Source organism: Lissotriton vulgaris, chromosome 4_1 (assembly GCF_964263255.1).
Source record: "Lissotriton vulgaris chromosome 4_1, aLisVul1.2, whole genome shotgun sequence".
NCBI lineage: Eukaryota > Metazoa > Chordata > Amphibia > Caudata > Salamandridae > Lissotriton > Lissotriton vulgaris.
The window spans coordinates 1,208,738,857-1,208,765,113 of NC_141691.1; the positions used below are offsets into that span (position 1 = coordinate 1,208,738,857).

At 47.9% G+C, this 26,257-nt stretch overlaps 1 protein-coding gene across 1 annotated transcript in view; it reads right to left on the reverse strand.

Moving 5' to 3' along the window:
- The window catches only part of CHMP5 (charged multivesicular body protein 5), a 157,775-nt gene that overhangs the window by 114,572 nt on the left and 16,946 nt on the right, over nucleotides 1-26,257 (reverse strand). The window contains exon 2 of the mRNA XM_086965421.1: nucleotides 12,989-13,093. Within this exon, the coding sequence (XP_086821547.1) occupies nucleotides 12,989-13,093 (105 nt within the window). The remainder of the gene's footprint in view (nucleotides 1-12,988; nucleotides 13,094-26,257) is intronic.

Here is a 26,257-nt window from a genome sequence, read left to right on the forward strand (position 1 = left end):
TTTCTACGTGGCAAAATCCCCTGATTGATTGATTGGAGACACGTGACATGCAAAAATACGTGTGAAGAATAAAGGTCTAAGTCAAAACAAAATTCGCAAGTGGGCAAGGACGCGTGAAGAGAAGACCTGGGAGCTGGGCTGCCGGAAGGGGCTGTCCTGCCCCCTTCTTTAACCCAAACATAACCTTCCTAATAGAAGAAGCTGTTGCAGGGGAGTATCTCAAGCTTAAAGGTAGGAAACTCTGACCCGCCTCCTCCCACCCACCCTCTTCCGACACGAGCCCCTTGAGATGAAGCAATATCCTGAATGGAAGTAATATTACGCTAACATCAAACCAGCTCGAGAACATGTTGCACCCCGAAGACCTACAGTCTACAGCGTTACTTAGTTCGTCTCCCAGTGAAAACGATCAAAGTGCTTATCTAATGAATTCAGGAGAGGGAAATGCACGCGCTGTCGCAACAACATGTTAAGATAGTCAGGGACGCTCCCTCAAAAGGGGGCTGCAGTTTTTAACTTCACAGGTTGAAAAGTTTGACCGAGAGACACGTCGAGACCTGCCCCTCCTGCACGGATGCCCTTTGCCGTGGGACACGCAGGGAAATGCAGTAAAAACAATTCCTCTCTGAGCACCAACACGTCTGCACTCCGGTGGCAGCAGTTTTGGAAAGCCTTTTCCAGTGACCAACGCTTGCCAACCCGCCCTTTTCCTCCGGTTACGGTGACACTAATCTGGGGGCTGGCGGTGAAGTGCAGCAAAACGAGGCTCACAGGAACAGTTCCTCCCTTCTAGGATGGGTTGGGGGGCGAGGGGTGCAATATCAAAGAAACAAATAATGCACAAACACTCAACTCCACTGTGTTTATCATTTCCCTTATAAAGTACAGTGTCGCCACCTGCCCTCCCCAGATCCCCGTCCCCCAAATTTACAGACATATCCGGGGCGGTAGACGCCCTGAGCCCGTCCACTTCATCCGAGGTGGACATGGGCTCTCCTGGGCTCCGGTTCCGAGGCGCGGCAGAGCTGCAGCGGCGGCCTGGCAGGCAGTGGCTTGGGAGGAAGGTACAGAGAGTGTTCCTGGTCGGTGCCTCTCTGCAGGGTGTGTCTCCCCGCCCTGCAATTATGATTAACCCTTTGAGGAAACGCTCGGCTCTGATACTGCCTTGCAACACGGGGAGCTGTGTGAGAGGCACGGGGCTCGCCCGTGTAGGGCGAAATGGGTCTGTGCTGTAAGGGCACGAAGCTTCTCTGTCGTGTCAGTGCCTGGACACGAGTGGGGCATATGTATAACACGCTGAATAAAGCTAGTTTATTCTCGAATGGGAAGTGTGTGTACTAGCGTTACAGGGAGCGGACTCCTTTCCTGGCAGGGTTTGGCTCCCTGAAAGTAACTCACGGCAAGTGGGGCGACACTCATTATGGGGGGAGGGGGTACTAGTCTGTGGCCGGCGTGTGTGTAACACATCAAACGGGGTGCCTTAATGCTTCACAAAGGTGAGTGTGCAATACTGTATACCAGAGTGTCACAGCTGCATTCACAACTCTCAGCAGGCAGAGACTGCTCATTTTGCCAGTTCCCAAGTGTACCAATGTTGTGTGGGACACCCACCCAGGCCTAACGGGATGAAGATGGTAGAGGGAGCTGAAACTTAATCCTCCAGCATGTGTGTGTAGCACAGTCACACACAACGCTCTCAACTTGCACACTCCTCTCTCAAATGAAAACCCAACTTCGCCAGGTAAACCAGAACCAGAAGTTAAACATTCAAAGTTAAATTGCCCTCGGAATCTGAACGCTTGCATGTCTTTAACAAGGGATAATTACCTGATGTCCTCTGTAGGCGCCGCTCTCCTGGTTTTACCGAGCAGCAAAACGGCGGCCGAAGATTTCGGAATCGGGGGCGTGTTTTTGGCGTTCCGAGTGACTGATGACGTCACAGGTACAAAGAACGCAAAAAACACGCCCCCGAATCCGAAAGAGACGGGGCTTGAACGGAGTGACGCCCCTTTCCTCCAATGGCTGGCCTCCATTTTGGAAGCCAGCCAATGGAGGAGAGAGGCGGGTTCAAGCCCCCATTCCTAAAAACATTAAATCTCCCACCGGAGACTGCGCAAGCGCAGCCTTCGGTCCTCGACCTAAAAAGGTCTCCCCTTTTTAGGTCACGCGACCTATCAATGCGCGCAAGCGCATTGAGCGGAGCGAGAATTCATGTCGGTAAAATCCTCTTCAAACCACGGGCTTTCAGCCGCGGTTTTCTTTAAGTTCACGTGAATCACGTGATTAAACATGCACGCGCATCGGCAGCATTTCTCCTGCACAAGGCTCGCAAAAGGCTCTCCTCCCTCCCCACATCAAAGGCATCAATCACCCTCCCACAGGCTTCCCCAGCGCTGCCCCGCCCCCTGCTTCACGGCCAGGCCATCTGTTCCCTGCCAGACCTCTCACACCTCCGTCACAGCATGCCTGTGTATTTCAAAGGCTTATCACTTCACACGGCCGCAGGCCGTGCAACCAGAGCACTTCAGTTGGTGTGCAGCCCCCCTCCCAGCACTGCCTTGTTACACTCGGCAGCCATGACTCCCTAAACACTTTTTATATTTAATTAGCAGCAGCAGCATTTCTCCTGCGCCAGGCCACATTAAAGGCTCTGTGCCACTTTTACCCACACAGCACCACTTTCAGACACGCAACGCCACTCACACCCACGCAAGCCCACTATCACCCACGCAACACCACACTCACGCAACGCCACTCACCCAAGCAACACCACTCACACACGCAACCCCACTCATCCACGCAACCCCACTCATCCACGCAACCCCACTCATCCACGCAACCCCTCATCCACGCAACGCCACTCATACATGCAATGCCACGCAACGCCACTCACCCACACAACGCTACTCACTCATGCAAAGCCACTCACACCCACGCAAGCCCACTATCACCCAAGCAACGCCACTCACCCAAGCAACACCACTCACACACGCAACGCCACTCACACACGCAACGCCACTCACACACGCCACTCACACACCCAACGCCACTCACACACCCAACGCCACTCACACATCCAACGCCACTCACACACCCAACGCCACTCACACACCCAACGCCACTCGCCCACGCAACGCCACTCGCCCACGCAACGCCACTCGCCCACGCAACGCCACTCACCCACGCAACGCCACTCACCCACGCAACACCACTCACCCACGCAACGCCACTCACCCACGCAAATCCACTCACACCCACGCAGTGCCACTTTTACCCACACAGCACCACTTTCAGACACACAACGCCACTCTCACACACGCAACTCCACACTCACACACGCAACTCCACACTCACACACGCAACTCCACACTCACACACGCAACTCCACACTCACACACGCAACTCCACACTCACACACGCAACTCCACACTCACACACGCAACTCCACACTCACACACGCAACTCCACACTCACACACGCAACTCCACACTCACACACGCAACTCCACACTCACACACGCAACTCCACACTCACACACGCAACTCCACACTCACACACGCAACTCCACACTCACACACGCAACTCCACACTCACACAGGCAACGCCACTCACACAGGCAACGCCACTCACACAGGCAACGCCACTCACACACGCAACGCTCACTCAAAGCCACTCACACCCACGCAGTGCCACTTTCACCCACACTGTGCAGTGCACAATAGGTCTCGCAGTAGGAAAGTTGGAGCTATTGGTTTTGTAAATGACAAAGCCCTTTATGTTTTTAAAATGAAAACAAAAATAAAAGGCATTGTTATTTGCAATTGTAATAGCTCCAACTTTCCCACTGCGAGACCTATTGGCAACGCCAGTGCTTGTTTCTTCAGTGGGTTAATGGATATAAACTCAAACACGTAATCTTCCAGCACACCTATTTTTCATTCAGGAGACGCATCTAATTTAAATGCAAGGGAGCGTATTTGATCAAGGTAGATGACTGCGCAAATCATTCAGATGAACTTTATATGAGAATGATTATTTCTGCCAGGATACTATGAAAATCCTTGCTCTGATGTAAAGATGTAGTTGAAATTAAAATTTAATATACTTTGACTGCTGTCCAGTTTGGAGGGAACTCTACAAAAAACTCCTGCTCTACAATCAGCTAGCAGATGTAGGGAGTGAATGAATGCAGGAGTTCTGAATGTAGGAGACGGTTTGAAGTTTATGTAGTAAAATCCTTAACAAACCAACATTGTATTCCACTGCTACTCTGAATGTGATATGACTTTTCCATGCAATGTTAACTACTGCAGTGTTGTAAGACAATAGGTAATTTTTAAGTCCTTTCATGATAACTTTGAATGTTGTGTTTTGAATTTTTGTAAAGATTATTTTCTTGCTTGGAATGTCTTTACACTTTTTGGCTGGATTTACAGCCGCCCGCCTTTTATCAACACAGCGTCTGCTTCACAGCACCGCGATTCATGTTTCATGAAGTGCAGAGACCATGAAGCGGGTGCCATGTTGCTAAAAGAAAGGCCCGTGGCAGCTTCCTCCGACTTTAAAACAGGGCTTTAATTCTGGTTTATTACTTTAGTTTACTTCACTCGCAGGAAATGTTCTAATTGCCGGAACAGGTTTCAGGAGCGAGTGCGATATAGCTTCTTTTGCTGTATACTTACTGTAACAAGAAAATCTTTTAACATCATGGTCAGGTAGGGGCATTATTAAGGTTTTGGACTCAACAGATTCGATCTAGTCGATCTAGTCTTGCGAGTTAAATTTGTGATTTATTTCATTGACCTATTCTTACCCATAATAGCTTTGCTTTTCCCATCGTGTTTTCCGTCCATGCACAGGATTAGGCTGTTTTTCATGATACACAAGGACTGCCACAATGGATCCCATTACCTTGAAGGGATTATATGGAGGGTCCTCATTTTACCTTACAATTGGTGGCAAATTGGTGTTCTCTATGGGGAGAAGAGTTTGGCTGTTACTGATGCAAACTATAGCCGGACACCATGTAAACATTTATTCTAGCTTCACTGAGGATTTCCATCTTGAAACATCCTCATAGACCCTCCCAGGGTGAGTATTCCCGGAGATGGCATGTGGCAGTTAGGGTTTGGCATAGCATATCTGACTTAAGGGCTTATTTACATGCTGTTGGCGTTATTGCTGCCTTGTATCTGATACTTGGTGAGCTATAACCCATTGTTTAGAAAGGCCTCTGTGATTTATTACTATGTTTTGAATTTGAATGTTATTTGGCCAAAAATACAAAATAGACCTGCGAAGGAAAGAGACTCATGCAAACGTTGGGCTTATATATTCCTCCAGATGATGAGGGGAAATGTCGTCATGTATTTAGTTTTCTAAAATCCGCTATTAGGCTCTGGGCGAGTTGCAACTAATTGGCTGTTTTTTTTATAACTACCCCTGGTTTCATGAATTTGGTTAGCTAATAGCTTGTAGAATAATTTAATGGTATTATTGCACTATCTATAATGTTTTAATCTAGTACTCTTAACAGATGTGATTAGTAGTGGTATGTATTCTGGACCTGTGCTGTCCATAAACATTTAAGAATGAAGTGCCAATTTGTCCACATTTGGTCTGCTTTGCGATTGTATAAATTGTACTATACCAATTTTTAGGACGCATTATATATTGTGCTTTTATGGTTTTATCAACATGAACCCGAATAAAGATATTTTGATTGATTGATTGTACTGTATAATATCAGCTTCATAGGAACTTGAGCAAAATGTCTCCCCACAATAATGGTTAACACAAACCAGAAAAATGTTTTAAAAAGTCAAAAATTCTCTTGACAGTGCAAGGATCTTTTAAAAACATGAAGATAAGGAATAAACTAACACCAGGTGTTAGACTTGGCATCTTTTGGCGTGTTTCCCCAGAGTTTTTGCTTTCTGCCTTCCCGGTTTAGACTGTTTTTGCTGGTATAACGTTTCTGTGCACTTTTCGCACTGCTGATCAGCGGTAAAGCAATGGTGCTCCTATGGAAAATTGTGTTATGATTGGATGTGCGACTTACTTGTCAGCCCACAGTAACGGGCACTACGGGAGCTGGGTCTTGTGAGTACACCGCTGCTCGTGGGCCTTCAGCACAGATTGTGCCAACCATGTTCGTAGTCCGAAAAAGGTATAAGTGAATGGAGTTGGGTATGCCTGAACTCAGTTTCTAAAGACGCAGCCTTTAGCAAGGATACCCTTTTCATTCTGAGTTCATAAAGGCCACTTTTAGATAGTGGGTATTATTTTGCTCGGTCATCCTGTGTGCCTCTGCTGGAATGTGGATTGCCTGTCTGTTTTTGGGACGACAAATGGCTAGGTGAACAGGGTGGCTCCCAATAGTCTAGGTAGGTCAGGGAAGGGCTAAAATAGACCTGGGTTATGAAGGGGGAAGAGGGAGGGAATCTCCTTGCACCTCAAAGGGCCTGGTCTGCCTCTGACAAAGCAGTCTCCACCTCCTGCCAGGAATTCACGCCAGAGACAGTCCAACTGGTTCTGGCCGGACACAGACCCTCATTGCCTGAAAGATCAAAGGATTTTTAGATACAAATGCTGGGTCCCAGACCCCTGAACTTTAGAACTCATCTGGATCAAGAAGACTGCACAGAAGAAGAGCCGGAGAGACTGCTGGAAGGAACAAACACTTTGCTACCTGCTTTGCTGGGCTAACCTGCAGCTGAATGCTTCTGTCTTGGGCAGTGAAAAGCCTGGACTGGACTTTCTGCAACCGAATTGGTGAGACTCTCCAAGGGCTTGAGGTAGAGCTTGCCCCCTGTTCACAAAGTCTCAGGAACAGCAAAGACTTCAGGTTCTTCGACCCGCACCAATGGACACTGTGTTTTGAGCTGCAACCCGAAGAACGCCACCCGACGACATCTACGACGACCCTGACGAACCCGTGTCCTGAAGGCATCGCCGCAACGTGACCCTGGTCTCACCGATGACGCCATCACTGAGCCGCTGCTCGCACCGCGACCTGTGGGCACCGCACTCCGCACCGCTCTGCTTCACACCAAAGCTTTGGCACCGCCGACACGCCGCACTGCGACCCTGGTCTCGCCTGCTAACGCCATCACCGAGCCGCTGTTCACATCGCGAGCTGTGGGCACCGCACTCTGCACCGCCTCGCTACCCAACGACGCCTTGGCCTTCCTGACGCCACCACTTCCCTCCGAAATCGACGCCGCTGCCTGCACCGTGGTTTGGGAGCACCGCTTGTAAATTACACAACACACCGCCCTCATCCCGCACCGCAGCCATGGCCTACCGACGCCATCGACTCCAGTTCGTTAGCCAACAACAGCGCTTCAGCAATGACAACGCCGCTGCTTGCACGTGACCTGCTAGCACCGTGACGAGCACTGGCTCCATCTCGCACCGCGACCCTGGTCTCACCGACGACGCCTTCTGGTGCCGCCACGAGCCGCTGCTTGCACCGCGATCTGGGGGCACCACACGACGCACCGCTGCACTTCACAACGCAGCATCCGACGCCTGTTGGTGTCAGCACTCCGGATCCCATCAGAAAAGAGCTTGACCTGCAACGCGAGTGACTTCAAGGGCCCCATCGCCCTGCATCTCTGAAAGGTACTGTTTGCGGTTCTTCACGACACCGTAGTTGCTCCAGGACAGCTTCCACTCGCCCCCCTTTAAGATTTTGGAGCATAAATTGCAGATCCTTGCCACAACATAGATACAATATCCATGACTTTCTTGTTGAAAATCAACCTGATGCGATATTCCTAACCGAGACGTGGCTCAGAGACTGCTCAGGCCCGGATACTGCAGATGCCATTTCCTCCAATTATGCCATTCTTCGTCAGGATAGAGTTTCTGGCAGGGGTGGTGGAATTGCAATTATTTACAAGAATGCATATACTTGTAAATTGGTAGATACCACTCAAAAAGATTGTGAATCAGCCCTATTTAAATTGTCCATTACCCCCCAATTCACGCTGTCAGGATTATTGGTATCACTAAATCAAAGGAGAGAGGGAGGACTAGGTAAGCTAGTCTGAATCCCCGCTATTATATATTCAAAATCAAAAGAGACTAGCTAGGTTAATACAGATAAGACTCAAAGGAGTGCGTATGTCAAGGAAAACCAGTAGGTTTTATTTGAAAGCCCTCACCCACCAACCTAGTTGGTGGCATGCTTCATCATCGGGCCCCACCGCAGTGGCACCTAACGTGCCCCGGGTGTGCTGCGACGCCAGGTTACTGCGGAGCTGGTATAATTGCTGAGTGTGCAATGTGGTGAGTATGAAGGTGAAGATTAAAAAGCCATACAGAAATCCCAGCACCCGAGGGTAAAAACTATTTTAATGAAACTGGGTATCTGTTGGCACGTTAAAAAGGCAGACGGACACAATGGAGTATGGATTATGACCTCCAGTGTCCTGTGTGGTCTACATGTTTCAGCCTGGCCTTTCTTAATTTGAAACAGGCTTTCCTCAGGACCAAGTGAATATGTGTGGGGTTATAAAATTAATTTACAGTGAGTGTGTTTAGGATTCTATGTGTAGCACGCACTAAGGTGCTATACGGGTGCGGCGCCCGGATGTATTACAGGTCCAGGGAGGAACCAGATCGATAGTTTCGGTCTCTTTCTCTGCCAGGCGACCCAAGGAGGCTTTGATCAGCCAAACACTGTCAAAGCGAGAGGGAACCCCCTTCTCACCCGTATAGCACCTTAGTGCGTGCTACACATAGAATCCTAAACACACTCACTGTAAATTAATTTTATAACCCCACACATATTCACTTGGTCCTGAGGAAAGCCTGTTTCAAATTAAGAAAGGCCAGGCTGAAACATGTAGACCACACAGGACACTGGAGGTCATAATCCATACTCCATTGTGTCCGTCTGCCTTTTTAACGTGCCAACAGATACCCAGTTTCATTAAAATAGTTTTTACCCTCGGGTGCTGGGATTTCTGTATGGCTTTTTAATCTTCACCTTCATACTCACCACATTGCACACGCAGCAATTATACCAGCTCCGCAGTAACCTGGCGTCGCAGTTCACCCGGGGCACGTTAGGTGCCACTGCGGTGGGGCCCGATGATGAAGCATGCCACCAACTAGGTTGGTGGGTGAGGGCTTTCAAATAAAACCTACTGGTTTTCCTTGACATACGCACTCCTTTGAGTCTTATCTGTATTAACCTAGCTAGGATTATTGGTATACCGTCCCCCTGGGACAGCGAGCTCATGGATAACAACATTACCGGATTTCTTAGCTCCAGTAATGCTGAAAGCGTCGAATTTTACGATCTTAGGGGACCTAAATATACATTTAGACGACCACGAGTGCCCTAATAGAAATCAGCTTCTCTCCATCCTGGAAGCTTTTAATCTTCAACTTCAAAACACAGGTCCCACACATTGTGCCGGTCATTTACTGGACCCGATCCTGTCCAACCTGTCTTTAGACTGTTCTCGTGAAGCTCTACAAATTGCCTGGTCCGACCACTTAGCTGTCCCTTTCTCCTTAGATATGGCTGAAACAGCAATAAGACCTGAGGTGGAAACTACGAGGCCAGTTCGGAATTGGGGGAAGATCAACATGCCAGAACTCAATAAGCTATTGATCAAAACACTCCCGTGTGCTGAACTACCAGTTGCTGCACTCAATTGCGCCACTTAACTCTGGCTAACCAATGCGGTCAATTTGGCGCTACCGATGACATCAAAGTCCGCACTTTCACACCATCCCCCGGCTCCATGGTACTCGGAACAACTTAAAAGCCTCCGCTCACAATGTAAGACCTTGGAGCGTAAATGGAGACAAGGCTATTCTCCTTCACGCAAAGTCATATATAAAGAAGCCTTGAAAAAGTCCCACAACAGCTGTAAAACTGCTAAAGCAGATTACACTAAAAAAACAGTGACTGATGCACAAAACTGCCCAAAGGTGCTATTCTCCGTTGTTAAAAAATTGACTGGTGCAAATTCTGCTCCTCCTCCTCCGGCACTTGATGCCACCCAGTGTCAGTCCTTAGCAGATTACTTTATAAATAAAGTTGATCTTATCTACGACCATTTTACTATACTTCCAGGTACTACTTCCATTGCCCATGATATGGTCCAGGAACCGGAAAATACCACCACTGATGCAGTAATTACTACCTGGCAGCCTTTAGATGCCACTTCCTTTGTCTCCTGTTTAAATAGTGTGCGATCGGGCTCCCAACGGGACGCTCTCCCGGCCAAAATACTAAAACAATTAGATCCCCTCACTCACCCCACCATTATCAAATTACTAAACGCTTCTCTGAGTGAGACCCATGTCCCCCAACCTTGGAAACACGCCATGGTTGTACCTTTACTGAAAAAACTGGGTGCAGATCCTTCCAACCCTGCCAATTTTCGCCGTATATATCTGTTGCCAATCTTCTCGAAGATACTGGAGAGACATATAAATTCCCAGCTTTCTAAACTGGTCGAAAACACTGCTTTTCTCCATCCTTCTCAGTCGGGCTTTCGGCCTAGGCACTCAACTGAGACAGCCCTCCTGGGGGTAAAAGAGAGTCTTAGGCACGGTGTAGATCAGGGAAACACCATGGCGCTCATCCTGCTGGATTTGAGCGCAGCCTTCGACACCGTGTCGCATTCCATCCTCATTGACTCTCTGAAATCTCTAGGTGTGGCAGGCCAGGCCTTGGCCTGGCTGGTGTCTTTCCTCAACGACCGAAGCTTTCAAGTGTTTTCTTCTAAAACAGCTTCCACCATCTGCCCATCTACCCGCGGCGTCCCCCAGGGCTCAATCCTTAGCCCTTTATTATTTAACATTTATGTTAAACCCTTGGCAACCATAGTTGAACAGGCTGGGCTAACCCTGTTTTCCTACGCAGATGACACCCAGATTGTCTTCTCCTTATCAGGGAGAGACGAGAACAATATCTCCGCACTCAAGTCGGGCCTCACTCTTGTGGCCGATTGGATGCGGAGAAACTGTCTCAAGCTGAATGGGGAGAAGACCGAGGTGGTCATTCTGGAACGTAACAAACATCTATGGGGTCCCTGCCATTGGCCGACCGAACTGGGAAATGCGCCTACACCATCTACTGCAGTTCGTAACCTGGGTGTCATTATTGACGACAGGCTAACTATGAGGCAACAGGCTACTAAGGTTGCAGCCATTTGCTTCTCAACGCTGCGGTGGCTTTATAAGATTCTGTGGATGCTCCCCCTCTCCTCCCGCAGAACCGTAGTCCAGGCACTTGTAACATCACGCCTGGACTATGGCAACATTCTCTACTTTGGCGCAGATAAAGCCACCATACATGTGCTGCAGGTTGTGCAAAATGCGGCTGCGCGCCTGCTAAAGAACGACCCTAGACGCACTTCAGCCACTGCCGCCTTGCGTGACCTTCACTGGCTGAGCATCCCTGAACGTGTTAAATTCAAGGCACTCTGTTACATGTTCAAGGCCAAGCAGGGCAGCGCCACAGCATATATTCAAGGGCTGGTAAAACCCTACAGACCCCTGCGCTCACTAAGGTCATCGGACACTGGTAACTTCACAGTGCCAAGATGGAAGCTGACAAAAATGGGAGGCCGCTCCTTTTCTACTTTGGGTCCTAAATACTGGAATTCCCTCCCATTGGCACTAAAATCAGAGACCAACCTACTCCGCTTCTGTAAGGCTCTGAAGACTCTGCTTTTTACTAAGCGTGACCAATAGTCGGCTGTGGCCTCAAGTCAGGTGATACACCCTCCTTTCTTCTATAGTCTATCCCTGGCGCCGGGAAACCCATTGTGGGTAGCTGTGCGCGATATAAGCTTAAATAAATAAATAAATAAATAAAATAGTTGGCCTGCGACCCCGCGGTCAGACAGAACTGTTTTTGGATTTGTTGTTCACAACGCTGTTGATAGCCCGGGGTGGAGCTATCGACATTAAGGAACTATTTTTAAAAGCATCTTTTGATAAGTGAAGAATTTGACGTATAGTATTGTGGATTTTTATGGTATTTGGTCTTATCTTAAGTATATAAAAATTGGAAATATTTTTAAACTGGTGTGATGTCCTTTTGTAGTACATACACTGTATTACCACTCGTTATGTGCAAATGCTTTACACACTGCCTCTAAGATAAGCCTGACTGCTCGTGCCAGGCTACCAAAGGTGTGAGCAGGGGTTATTTTTAAAGTGTAACTCCCTTATCCTGACTAGAGTGGTGGCTTCTGCCTCGCTTTGGCGCACGCCTCAGCTAGCCAGAAATACCATTTCTAACACCAGGGTACAACTATTCAATTTATTTTACTTTTCGTTTGCATGCAGCACAAGAGAAGCACGGATGAGGACTCAAACGGTCGAGAGTGGGAAGGGAATGTGTGGGACAACAAAGTTTATAGGTTGATAAAAGGAGGTAAAGAAGGGAACCAGTGGATACACTAAACTTTTCAAGCGTTAACATTTAATAGCATTACACATGGGGATCTTGAGGTGTCCCAGGACAGCAAATAGTACAGCATTCTGTGTACAATGATCAAAGATGGCATACTCAGTAAGAAAAACATAACAAATACCTTTCGATAGTTTATGATTCTAGACAGGGTCTGAGAATTTAATGTACTTTATAGATAAAGTACATTCCTCCAACTTTTGATTTTCACCATCTTAGCATTCTTCAGTAGATTTTGTCAATAACCTTAATTTTTCAGTGAAGCAAAATCCATGCTACCAATTCCCCGCTTTCAAAGTCACTGTATCATCCTGCCAAACAGGTCTGATGATCTCACATGAGAAGCATTATTTTAGGAGGTAAACCTGCCTCCAGCCAGGGGCCTCACCCTTGCGCCACAGCACTAAAACATGTTGAAGAATTCACAGACATTTCAAAATACCAGGAAACGGGTTGTGATATCATCTCATCTGTATGAGCCACATGTTTTTAAAAGACAACTAGGTTAAGGAGTCTCTTAAGGATACAAATTCTCACCTTAGCTGGGCCCTCTCTCATCTTTTTCATTTGATCCTTATACTTAGCCAGTTCTGTATCAAGTCGAGAGATTTTCTTGTCAATTGACTCTGCCCTGCTGTCCACCTTTGAAATGAACAAAGATTGAAGTAAACACAAACATGAAATTTCAGCAGCTACAATGCTTTAACATGTTATAGTTTGGTGTTGAAATGAGACAGGTTATACTGTACTTATTAACTATAATTTGCGCACCAACCAAGTAAGTTATAGTTTAGTTGCCACGCCAGTTATAGTTTAGTCGATTAACTAAAACGTGTGCACCTACCACGCACTGCTCACAAACTACCTTGGGGAGCATAATACTCATTAGTAAATTGAATACTATTCTTAAAATCTAATGAGCGATGTCATCAATGAGGTCATTTAACATGTCATGAGTGATGTTTTATGTGAAGTCATGAGAATTGCATCCTAACCTCATAACCCCAACTTTACACAAATATATCCAAACAATAATGGCATCCACTTTTAAACTCAAATTAACCCTTACTTACTTCGCATCATTTGTAGGACTGGGTTCATGCGTCTAACACTTAATGCACATTTGGACATTTCTGAGTGAGAATGGATTTATACGCATATCAATATATTTGTAGGGCCACTTAAGTGTAGATGCTATGGACTCAAATAAGACTATTAAACTACCTACTCCCACTGTAGATACTCAACAGTTCTCAAAATCACTCACAATATGTTTACTTCAATCCACACAATAAAAGTGTGGGGTCAATTTCCATACCTACTAGAATAGCTCCTGCCGTGAAATTTAAGCCATGAAAAACCCTTTCAGCTATGGGGCCTGCCATAAATAATATGGGACTCCAATCAATGGATAGATGATCTTCTAACAGTGCTCTAGCTTTTCTGATCTTGCTTCTAAGGCCGCCATTCGCTCAATTATGTGCCCCATTACAACTTATAATCATATAGGCCTCTTGGGACATTTTTGACTCATACAATGTTTGACTTGGCATATGAGAGGCATGGCTGCAATGATCAACAGAGAGAACATTTACTCCTGCTTAAAACACTGGGGGTACACTGTGTGTCTCCAGGAGCCCACGTTCTGCAGGACCGGCTGTGCCGTAAGTGGGGATTGTAAAATTGCCAATACTACTTATTCCTCACTAGCAAGGGGTATGCCGGTGTGGGTGGCCCCTGGAGTTTCTTTCAATACAGTTCAGACTTACATAGACATGGATAGTCAATATACCCTGATCTATGGAACACTGGTCCCTCTGACTACAGCAAGCACATACGCCCCTAATGTAGGACAGACCCAGTTTCTGAGTATTGGACTCCTCTATTGGTTTGCCATCATCAGGGAAGGGAAGGAGATCATAACTTGGTGTCAAACTGATCTGGACAGATTCTTTACCCCATCCTGTGGTGCATATAGTGAATCAATATTGTATAATTTTGCTCCTGGGTTAAAAATTGCAATTTGGTTGATATCAGGAGGGAACTTCCCTCGATGTCACACAAATGCTCCTATTACACTGCCTTGATGTTCTCTACTCAGAATTAGACATGCTATTGTGTACAGGTAGCATCGGGAGGTTGGACATGGGATCAGAGTACCTAGCCCATGTTCAGATCATAGTCCTGTACGATAACTCCTCGGATGGGGGCAGGATATTTTGAGGGTGCCACTTTAGCGTTTGTAACCACCACCAGCGACAGCATCAAGTACAACTCCACCTCACCACTGGCATGGACCGACCACTATAATACACATCCAAATCAACACACTGCTAGTGAACGCATCAACAAACGCCAGCCTACCGACCCGCACTTGGGGCAAAACCTCTGGAGCAGACTGGCTCAATGTCGTCAGAACAAATCAAAATAACCTCACAGACAACCTCAACGAGGACTTCACCAGCTTCAACAACAGGATTAGGAACAGTGCAGATGCCCTTGCACCCATCAAACCCAACAGGCAAAGAACAACCAACAAGTAGGCCAGCTGGTACCTAGAGGACCTTCAATATTCCAAACCTCACTGCAAACAGCATGAAAGAAAATTAAGAAACAGCCACGAAACCATAGACAGGACCACCTACATGGCTGCACTCAGACACTACCACTGGCAACTGAGATACCAAGGAAAGGGCGCTAGCTGAAAACATTGAAAGGAGCCCCAAACGCTGCAAGGAAACTTCACCACACCTTCTGCCTCAGTCAACAGCTTCCTCCCCTCCCAAGTACTCTGCAATGACCAATCAAACTTCTTCCACAAAAAATGGTAAACATCTACAGCAACTTCGCACACCAACCAGACCCCAGCGATCTCATCACAAGCCTGCCCATTACCAACCAAGATGACCACCAGGCTGAACGGAAAGCTCTCACCAGAGTAAACAAACCAATGATCATGCAGACCATCCATTCAGGAGCCCCTACAAAGCTACAGCCTTGGAGCATCACCCATCAGCACCACCCTCACCCAGATCATCAACACATTCATCACATCCGTCACATTCCCGGGAGACGGGAAGCATGCAGCAGTCAATGCCTTCCTTATGAAGCCGTCAGCCAACCCAAGCCAACTGAGCAACTTACGCCTTATCTCTCTGCTCCCATACCCAGCCAAATTGATAGAGAAGGACATAAACAAGCAACTCGCAACCCACCTAGAACACCAGCACCTACTGGACAACACTAAATCAGGATCCAGAAAAAAAACACAGCCCCGAAACAGCACTCCTCATCCTGGCCATCTTGGTCCAAAGAGGAACAGTGGCCGTCATTTTGCTCGCCTTTTGTGTGGCATTCAACATGGTCTCCAACTACACACTCATCAGAAGACTCCACAAGCTAGGCACCCAAGGACCTGTGCTCAACTGGATCTGCTCCTTCCTCACAGAAAAAAACCCAAATGTCAGACTACCAACCTTCACAGTATAGACCAAGAGCCTGATTTGAGGAGTCCCCCAGGAATCATCTCTCAGTCCTACCCTGTTCAATGTCTACAATGCTCCTCTCGCCAACATCAGCTGACTCTAAGGCATCTCCCTAATCTATGACGACAACCAAACTCATTGATTCAATGACAGACAAGACAACCACCACTGGAGCCAACTTCAACAATTGCATGACCATGGTGGCAAAACAGATGAGAACCAACTGCTTGAAGTTCGACTTCAACAAGACGGAAGTATTGGTCTACAGAAACAGGACCTCCCCATGGCATGGCACCTGGTGGCAGACAGAGCTGGGACCAAAACCCACCGACCCGGACCATAATCTGTGGTTCATCCTGGAAGACAAGCTCAACATGAAGGCAGAAGCCAACACAGTGAACGGAGCCTCCTTCCACATCCTACATATGTTAAGTTAAAATTATTTGTAGAGCGCACATACACCGGTCGGTTTCTTGGAGTTACATATGCTAAGAAAGACCATTGGCTGCCACACAACACCAGATGCACATCACGCAAGCACTCATCACAATGAGACTCGACTACGGCAACGCACTCTAAGCCAGAATCTCAAAGCAGCTCCAACACAGACTTCCGAGCATCCAAAATTCCGCTGCAAGACTACTACTCAACCTCCCACGCCACACTCATATCTCACGCCACTTCAGAGAGCTCCACTGTCTTCCCATTCACAAGCGCAGCCAATTCAAACTCCTCATGCGCACATATAAAGCCTTGCACAACAGTGGGCCAGCATACATGACAGCTGCATACTCTTTCACAAACCTGCTAGACACTTATGCTCACAGTGATCCCCTCACTGCTGCTCATTGAGAGGTCGCTCCCCTAGTCTCTCTTGAGAGACCTGGTATCGTGTGCTGCCTTCATTTAAAATTGCTTTTTCGTGTGTTGCCTGCACTTGTTGCTGCATTGTAGCGCTTCGCCTCGCTTCCGCGTGTTGCCTGCTTCTGTTGTTGTTTGCTAGCGCTTTGCATCGCCTCCACTGCATTGATTTTTAATTTATATTCAGAGCGAGTTTACCCCCGGCGCTGTGCTCTGCCCTCCCCTCCGCTGCCATTTTGTTGATTGTTGTTGTCCTCGTCAGCCCGCCCCGCCTCCCAGCTGAGACGCCCTCGCCCCTCCCCCTACCACTTCCCATTTATGCCCTATGTCCCAACGTGCAGCGTTCACGCGCAGCAACCGCGCCCAATCCGCGCCGAAGGTGTGCCAAAGGTAAGCCCGTCTACGCCCGTCCGCGCCTGGACCGCGCCCAGCGCCAGACCCCCTGCCCCTCGCGCTGCCCAGCCCTCCCGCATTACCTACGATGCCTCCACCCTCCTAGCCCTTAACCCCGGTCGCGCCCCCAACTGCGTCCAAGCCGCTCCTGGACACACTCATGGACCTTTCTCTTGCCACTCCTGCAAATTCATCGGATCCGACAACATCCCCGCTACGACCACACCACAGATTCCCGACCCCAATCACCTACAATGCATCCTTCTCAACACCCGATCGGTACACAGACACGCCATTGACCTATGGAATCTACTAGACACCATCTCTCCAGACGTCGCCTTCCTAACAGAAACATGGATGAACGCTTCCTCAGCCCCAGACATCACCATTGCCATCCCTGAAGATTATAAGATCACACGCAAGGACCGTACCGGCCACACAGGAGGAGGAATCGCTATCGTCCATAAAAAATCAATCCGCATCTCAACCAGCTCTGACGTCAACCTTGCCAACTCTGAACACCTTCACTTCCAGATCCACATCGACCCCAAGACCACACTCAGAGGCACCCTCCTCTACAGACCACCAGGACCCAGCGCAAAATTCAATGAAGACATCACGGACTTCATCACTCCACACGCGCTCCCCTCCAAAGATTACATCCTTCTGGGAGACCTCAACTTTCACCTTGAAAAGAACAACGACCGCAACACCACCACCCTCTTGGACAACCTCGGACTTAAACAACTGGTCACTTCCCCCACCCACATCGCAGGTCACACACTCGACCCCATCTTCACCTCCAGCAATCATGTCTCCTTCAGCCATACTACGGATCTCCTCTGGACTGACCACAGCTGCGTTCACTTCACCTACAACAAGCCGGAACCCATCAACCACCTCCAACCAACTCTGCAAAGAAACTGGAACAAAATCACCATCGACCAGATCTCCTCATCGCTCCTTCTAAACACCCCAGCTCACTCTTCTAACCCAGACCAAGCCGCCGCCAACTTCACCCTATGGTTATCCAACACCGCCGACACCTTAGCACCACTGAAAAAACGTCAAAGCAAACCTGGCAGCAAGAAGGCCTCATGGTTCAACGATGATCTTAAGAAGTCCAAGAAACTCTGCCGCTCCCTTGAAAAGGCCTGGAAAAAACACCCAACCACCAGCACCAAGGACGCCTTCAAAAACGCCACCCGCATACACCACCAACTAATCCGAAAGGCCAAGAAAACAGCATTCAAGGATCGACTAGACAACAACGCCCACAACAGCAAGGAACTTTTCAACATCGTCAAGGAATTTACCAATCCCTCGGCCAACTCCAACGACATCACCCCCTCTCAAGCCCTCTGCGACTCCCTAGCCTCATTCTTCCACAACAAAATTGCAGACATCCGCAACAGCTTCGAAAACCAACCCGGAGACCAACCCACCCAACCATATGATGAACATTCTCCCCCCTTGAACACCCTTAACGACTGGAACCCAATCTCCACTGAGGACACCATCCGCCTGATGAACTCCATCCACTCAGGATCCCCCACAGACCCATGTCCTCACCACATCTTCAACAAAGCAGACTCCGTCATAGCACCGCACCTCCGAGACGTCATCAACTGCTCCTTCAACTCCGCCACCTTCCCGGAAAGCTGGAAACACGCTGAACTCACAGCCCTTCTGAAAAAACCCACAGCGGACCCCACCGAACTCAAAAATTACCGCCCCATATCACTCCTTCCTTTCCCGGCCAAAGTCATCGAGAAAGCTGTCAACAACCAGCTCGCCGCTTTCCTCGAAGCCAACAAATCCCTCGACTCCTCACAATCTGGCTTCCGAGCAAAACACAGCACTGAGACCGCCCTCATCGCAGCAACAGACGACATTCGAACTCTACTGGACAATGGAGACACAGTCGCCCTCATCCTCCTCGACCTCTCCGCAGCCTTCGACACAGTCTGCCACAGCACCCTTTTACAACGCCTCAGAAACATCGGAATACAAGGAAAAGCACTTGAATGGATCACCTCGTTCCTCACCGGAAGAACCCAGAGAGTCCGCCTTCCACCATTCAAGTCCGAGGCCTCTGAAGTCATCTGTGGCGTACCACAAGGATCCTCACTCAGTCCCACCCTCTTCAACGTATACATGAGCCCCCTCGCGGCCATCGCACGCCAACACAACCTCAACATCATCTCTTACGCGGATGACACTCAACTGATCCTTTCTCTCACCAATGACCCCAACACCGCCAAAACTAACCTACACGAAGGAATGAAAGAAGTTGCCGAATGGATGAAACACAGCCGTCTGAAACTGAATTAAGATAAAACTGAAGTCCTCATCTTAGGTACATCCCCCTCGGCATGGGACGACTCTTGGTGGCCGGAAGCCCTTGGAAAAGCACCCATCCCGACAGACCACGCACGGAACCTAGGCGTTATCCTGGATTCTTCACTTTCAATGAACAGACAAGTCAGCGCCGTATCCTCATCCTGCTTCAACATTCTTCGCATGCTCAAAAAAACATTTAGCTGGATCCCCACCGAAACCAGAAAAACAGTCACCCATGCTCTGGTCACGAGCCGACTGGACTACGGAAACACCCTCTACGCAGGCACTACCGCTAAACTCCAGAAGAAACTCCAACGAATCCAAAACGCCTCAGCCAGGATCATATTAGACATCCCGCGTAACGAACACATCTCTGGTCACCTGAAAGACCTCCACTGGCTACCCGTCAATAAGAGGATCATTTTCCGACTGCTAACCCACGCACATAAATCACTCTACGACATCGGACCAGAATGCCTCAACTCACGACTGTCCTTCTACACCCCCTCCCGCCAACTACGTTCTTCCAGCCAAGCCCTCGCCACTGTACCTCGCATCAACAAGACAACCATGGGAGGCAGATCCTTCTCATACCTGGCTGCTAAAACATGGAACTCACTCCCCACTTACCTTCGCCTTACCCAGAACCACCTAGCATTCAGAAAGCAACTTAAAACGTGGATATTTGACAAGTAATCCTCTTCCCCTCCCTAAGCGCCTTGAGACCCTCTGGGTATGTAGTGCGCTATATAAATTCTTTGACTTGACTTGACTGTCACTCATACACTGCCCCTTCACAAAATCGAGCAGGTCGCTCATTCTCCTGCATCACACTCAAAACATGGAGTGGCCTCCAAGTACACATCTGATCCTCCTCCTCACCTCTAGAGTTTGGCAAGTAGCAGAATACTTGGCTCTTCAAATAACTCTAAAGGAACCACACACCACGCCACCTCCAGTGGCTGGATACCCTCATGGGTGATTAGTGCACTTTACAAATTGGCATAACATAACTTTGGTCAACTTGATTTGGTTTTTAAACAAATGAGGGGAGCGCTTCCCGTGCTGCTGTTGAATGGGATGCCATTAAAGTGATGACAATAGAGAAATTAGTGAGGTTGAGCAGAAAACACACGACAGAGTGTCCGGTGGTTACTGGCCTGGGTTGTACTGGCTGAAGCCAGTTTGAAGTATGTGGATTCGTGTGACAATTCTGGTAGGTTGTTGGTGTAAATATTTGGATCGGATGTTAAGCAAAGGCCAATATGTGCCCTATGCTCTCAGTCAGGAAGATACCAAGTTCGCAATCTGAGACAAATTCTGCTCTCAGCAATATAGTGGGTTTTACTCCTTGCCTACGCCAGTAGATGTAACGAAAGTCTCGTAGTCTCTAGACTATATCCCATTGACTGTGCTGTCATATGAACAGGTGATGGAGCTGGATTTACTGTTGTACGTTGAGAAAATTGGCATATGCTAGCTGGCCAATCCGGATAGGCTTCCTTCTGAATGTTAGGTTACATAAAGGCAAATGGATACCTAAATTGCTTAAGTTGTACACGGAGGTTAAGATATTGGCCACCTGCAGCTGTATACCAAGGAATCCTTGCTGGGAGTTGGACTGAAGCTGGACAAAAATCTGTATGACTTCACATTCAGCAGAACACTTTCACCGCAGACTACAGAAAATAAAAATATTTATAAAGTATACAGTTCTGATAGGGCTCCAGGGTAGTATATTAAATACCCGGACCCAACAAAGTCAATGAAAGCATTAGCTCATCTGAGCACAAGCCCTCTCCCACCTAAGGGTGGCATGCTTCATCATCGGGCTGTGCTCCTTGTTGGGCCGGTGCTGCAATGACCAACAGGCCCCTGTAGGTTTTTTAGCCTGAGATCTTTTTATCATCAACTGGGTTGAACACTCCAGTATCTCTTTTACTGAGTAAGCAGAGGTTGTTGTACCTGTAATTTCAACTCCATTTCGCCAAATCCTACGCACAGCAGGGGCTTATTAGGAAACTTGACATAAACTCCAAGCCCTTTTAATACTATGTGGTGGTTACTGCGCTCTTCTGGTACAAGGGGGTGACGAAGAGGAGGCGGATGAGTCTTACAGCATGGAGCATGAAACACACCAAACACTCTACATTTGGGTTAGTGAGCAGTGAATAATTTATTCCACAAGTGACATCATAATGGATGCACTCAGTCCTATCGCGTTTCGTCAACTCCCTGACCCCTAAAAGGCCCTGGGGACCCCATCCCTTGGGGCCAGCTCTATTACCCTGTCCAGGGGAGCCCACACCAGAGACAGTGTAGCTTCCCTGAGAAGGAATGTCTGATCTCACTGTGCAGGAGATTTAAACATGTTCCTGCTGGTTGGGAGCAGACTTCTGTTTCCCTGCCTGCACTTCTGCAGGCAGCGAAACAGGCCAGATATTGCTACCGTCCAGAGGCAGCAAGCATAAATAGCTACTCCCTCCGAGCAGAAGCGATGCCAGCGCCTACAATATGCAGAGAGTCAGCTGGGGCTGTGGGTGCTCTGGAGATCCCACACGGCCCTAACTTGAAGTTCGTAGGTGCCCAGATGGGTAGTGGGGCACTCGCCTGTGTCCCGGTGTGAGGGAATCTCCAGGGCCCAAGAAGAGTCGGGGGTACACAGCCCCTCTCTGTTTTTATTATGGATTTTGGCCCAAGGTGTGGGGTCCCTTGGGCCTTATAAGGCTCAGGAAGGGAGCCAAGCACCACCCTTTTAAATATCATGCGGCCCCAGGGGCTGGGGTCCAGAGGCCATTTTTGCTTCAGGGAGGTTTGCTGCCTGCGGAGATGGTTGGCCACCTGTGGCCAGGCTCTGTGGTCAATGCTCTCTGGCCAACACCCTGATGCGCATGGCTGAAGGCTGCCTGCAGGGGGTTTGGCCAACCCCCTGTCGCACACTGCCAAAGGCCTATGCAGGGGGCTTTTAAAAAGGTAACAAAATGTTACTTTGTTTATAAAAAATAAACAGAAATGTCCTACCTACCTACCTGCCGTGAGGGCAACGGCTCAATCACCACAGCACAGTCCAGCGCCGTGAGGGGAACGGCAGCCACGCAAACCAGCTCAGCTCCACCGGGTCAAAGAACTGCAACCTCCAGGTGCCCCGGCGGCCGAGTCGCGTCCCTGACGCTACCTTGGCGCCTGGAGGCGCCTGAAAAACAAGCAACACCTCTCGCAACGCGAGTCGCGCCCGGGGCTAAGCCCGGGCAAAGGGCGGGCCCTCTGTGGCCCTCAGTGGACCGAACAGGACGGGACGGGCCACCCCCCTTGTAACTTCTGCTAAAGGAGGTATAGTTTACATATATTATTTTACCTTTCTTCTGTAACATCACCATCTCCTCTTTGAACATGCCCTGTAAGGGGGGTACAAACTCTGCTGCGCAGGGGTGTTCAGGGCAAGCGGCGCAAATGCACCAAACGACTACCACAAGCTCCCTGCCTACTGTTCATGTGACAGACATAAACTGTCCCTGTTATTCTCCATCTAGTACGCTATCTCCTCCACTATTCTCCCCAAGAATGCATAACCTGTCCTTGTGGGATGAACTAAACAGTCTATGCAAAACTAAGTATGTCAGTGTGGATGCACCCTCTCTCGCTAAAGGCACCTGTACTACAAATACTAAAGGCAGTACACATGAATCCCCCTTTTTATCAAACAAAGTTAACACACAAGCCTCTGTACTTTCATGGTTATTACCCGTTAAAGGAAAGCATGATGAGGACAATGCCGAAAGGACTGAATCCAAATTCCACAAACCATCTGTAAGCCCTGTACTGTCTGGTCATAATCTCCCTATCACTATGGAGACTGATGTCAAACTGGATGATCTAACATCTTATTCCCAGATCTCTTTTCTGACTCAGATTGAACAACTTGTTAAAACCATCATTTCCCCATTAACAGAAAAAAATCAACGCTATAGGGGAAAGGCTCTCGGGTCTAGAGAATAAAATCACGGCTATCTTGAAACCCATCGATAATCCAGTAACATTGAACTGACCCCAGCCAATTACCACTTTTCCAAGAGCTAAGCTAACTGCCATCCACAAAAGCATGCAAGTCACCCTACAATCCCCTAAAATCCCAGAATCAACTACCTCAAAAGCTCCTTTCAAATCTGTTATATCAAGGCCCTCAGAGGTCAAGACAGTACGCAAACTACCATACATACATCTTCCGCCAGAAGCCGCGCCATACGTGTCCGTCCTTTCAGGAGTACCAGCACCTGCGATGGGAAAAGCTGAAAGACAGCAGGACCTATTAAACAAAGTTATTTTTTGGATGGGAAGAAATAGACCCCTACCACCGGACAAAGATGGCGGAATCCTGAGTGTGAGAAGGGTGGGCTGGTTGGGCCCACTACCAAAAAACATTTCAGGGGACTTGGTACTTGTTAGATTCAGGAACCGGAACATCGCATCATATTTAAGATCTTGTCCGCCTCAAGAAGGGGATGGCCCAATACATATTTGGGATTTATTTGATTTTTACCCCTGTAGGCCAAATATCCCCCGGCCAGGACCAACAATAGCTTACCACCACCGGTTGGGTGGGGAAGCCCAGGTACCTAGTGGTACTAGTTTTTCTGTTTCCAACAGATTTGATCCACTGCACAACTGTGGTAATTTTTTAGTCTACTCACCTTAAAGGACAAACCTGTGTATTTTTACTCTAGAGAGGGATAAAACCCCTTGAATATGTCACACCACTGAACTCTGAGGGTGGGGTAATGTCTTTTTGAAATTGAAGTTATGTTACCCTTGAATGTACATATTTATTTTTAATTTGACTGTCATTTTTCTGTACGCTTTCATGATTTTAAAAAACAAAATTGAATAAAGCTTTCTTTCATTTCATTTCAAACAGAAATGTACATATAGGTAGATCATATATTAGATATGAATTAAATTACTAATATAACATGTAAACATATACAAGTTATTTTCTAGTCCACAGCTGGGAGAAAATATTAACTTGACATTTCATTTAGTTGTGCATTCTATTCAATTGATATTAATGATGGTACCTATTCAATCACTTAAGCAGAGCTGTAGTCTTTTGTCTTATTCATTCCTTTGCTAAGCTACCCTTGAATCATATATATTACCTACTGACCATGGGTATTTATAGCTATGACCTAGTTTCCATAGGAAAGAAGCGATGCCTGCTTCTACAATATGCAGAGAGCCAGCTGGGGCTGTGGGGGCTCTGGGGATCCCACACGGCCCCAACTTGCGGTTCGTGGATGCCCCAGATGGGCAGTGGGGCACTCGCTGGTGTCCCGGTGGGAGGGAATCTCCAGGGCCCAAGAAGAGTTGGGGGTACACAGCCCCTCTCTGTTTTTATTATGGATTTTGGCCCAAGGCGTGCGGTCCCTTGGGCCTTATAAGGCTCAGGAAGGGAGCAGAGCACCACCTTTTTAAATATAATGCGGCCCCAGGGGCTGGGGTCCCCGAGGTCTTTCTTGCTTCAGGGAGGTTTGCTGCCTGCGGAGATGGTTGACAACCTGTGGCCAGGCTCTGTGGTCAATGCTCTCTGGCCAACACCCTGATGTGCATGGCTGAAGGCTGCCTGCAGGGGGTTTGGCAAACCCCCTGTTGCACACTGCCAAAGGCCTATGCAGGGGGCTTTTAAAAAGGTAACAAAATGTTACTTTGTTTATAAAAAATAAATAAACAGAAATGTACATATAGATAGATCATATATTAGATGTGAAATAAATTACTAATATAACATGTAAACATATACAAGTGTTATTTTCTAATCCACAGCTGGGAGAAAATATTAACTTGACATTTCATTTAGTTGTGCATTCTATTCAATTGATATTAATGATGGTACCTATCCAATCACTTAAGCAGAGCTGTAGTCCCTTGAATCATATATATTACCTACTGGCAATAGGTATTTATAGCTAGGACCTAGTTTCCATAGGAAAAGTTTTATGTGGTTTGCTTATAATTTTGGTGACATTTGGGGAATCGTCACAAAATGTCCCCACTGCAAAAAAAAGTGCCCTTCTTTGCCTAGTTCTGCATGAAAAGCTTTGTGGTGATGCGTCAATAAGGGGCCGAGAAAAAGGGGGTAGTCAAAAAGCATGCATTTCCCATTGAAATTTTACACACAACTACAGTCCGAACCGCTGAACGAAATTACACTAAATTTGGCTGAGATCTTGCTCTTGGTCCGGAAAGAGTGCTTTTTGTAATTCAGTATAAATCTATTACGTGGTTTCGAAGTTACAAAGTGAAGATGTATAGATATCTAGGGACATTAATCGACCATGGGCCCACCACAGTGGATCTGATCCGCAAATTTGTGCGCCAACAGCAATGCCATGACTGGGTAGCCTCAACTTGATGAGAAAGTTGCCACAACATTCTCGATTGGGGCACGGTCCCAGGGCCTGAAAATTCAAGTGTAAACATATTAATGGGGTCAGAATAGAGGTATCCTGACCCCATGGTGTGATAAAGGTGTCTCTGAGGGAACCTCTGATGGGCAAGAAATTGGCCAAAAACAGGTTTGGTTTTCCATGCGCCTGGATCTGCAGATTCATCTCGGCACTTCACGCACCAATGTGTAAATCCACGACCGAACCATGGATCCAGTCCAATAGGGAATATAACACACTCACAGACCCACAAAAACATACACACCCACCCATACAACCACTCA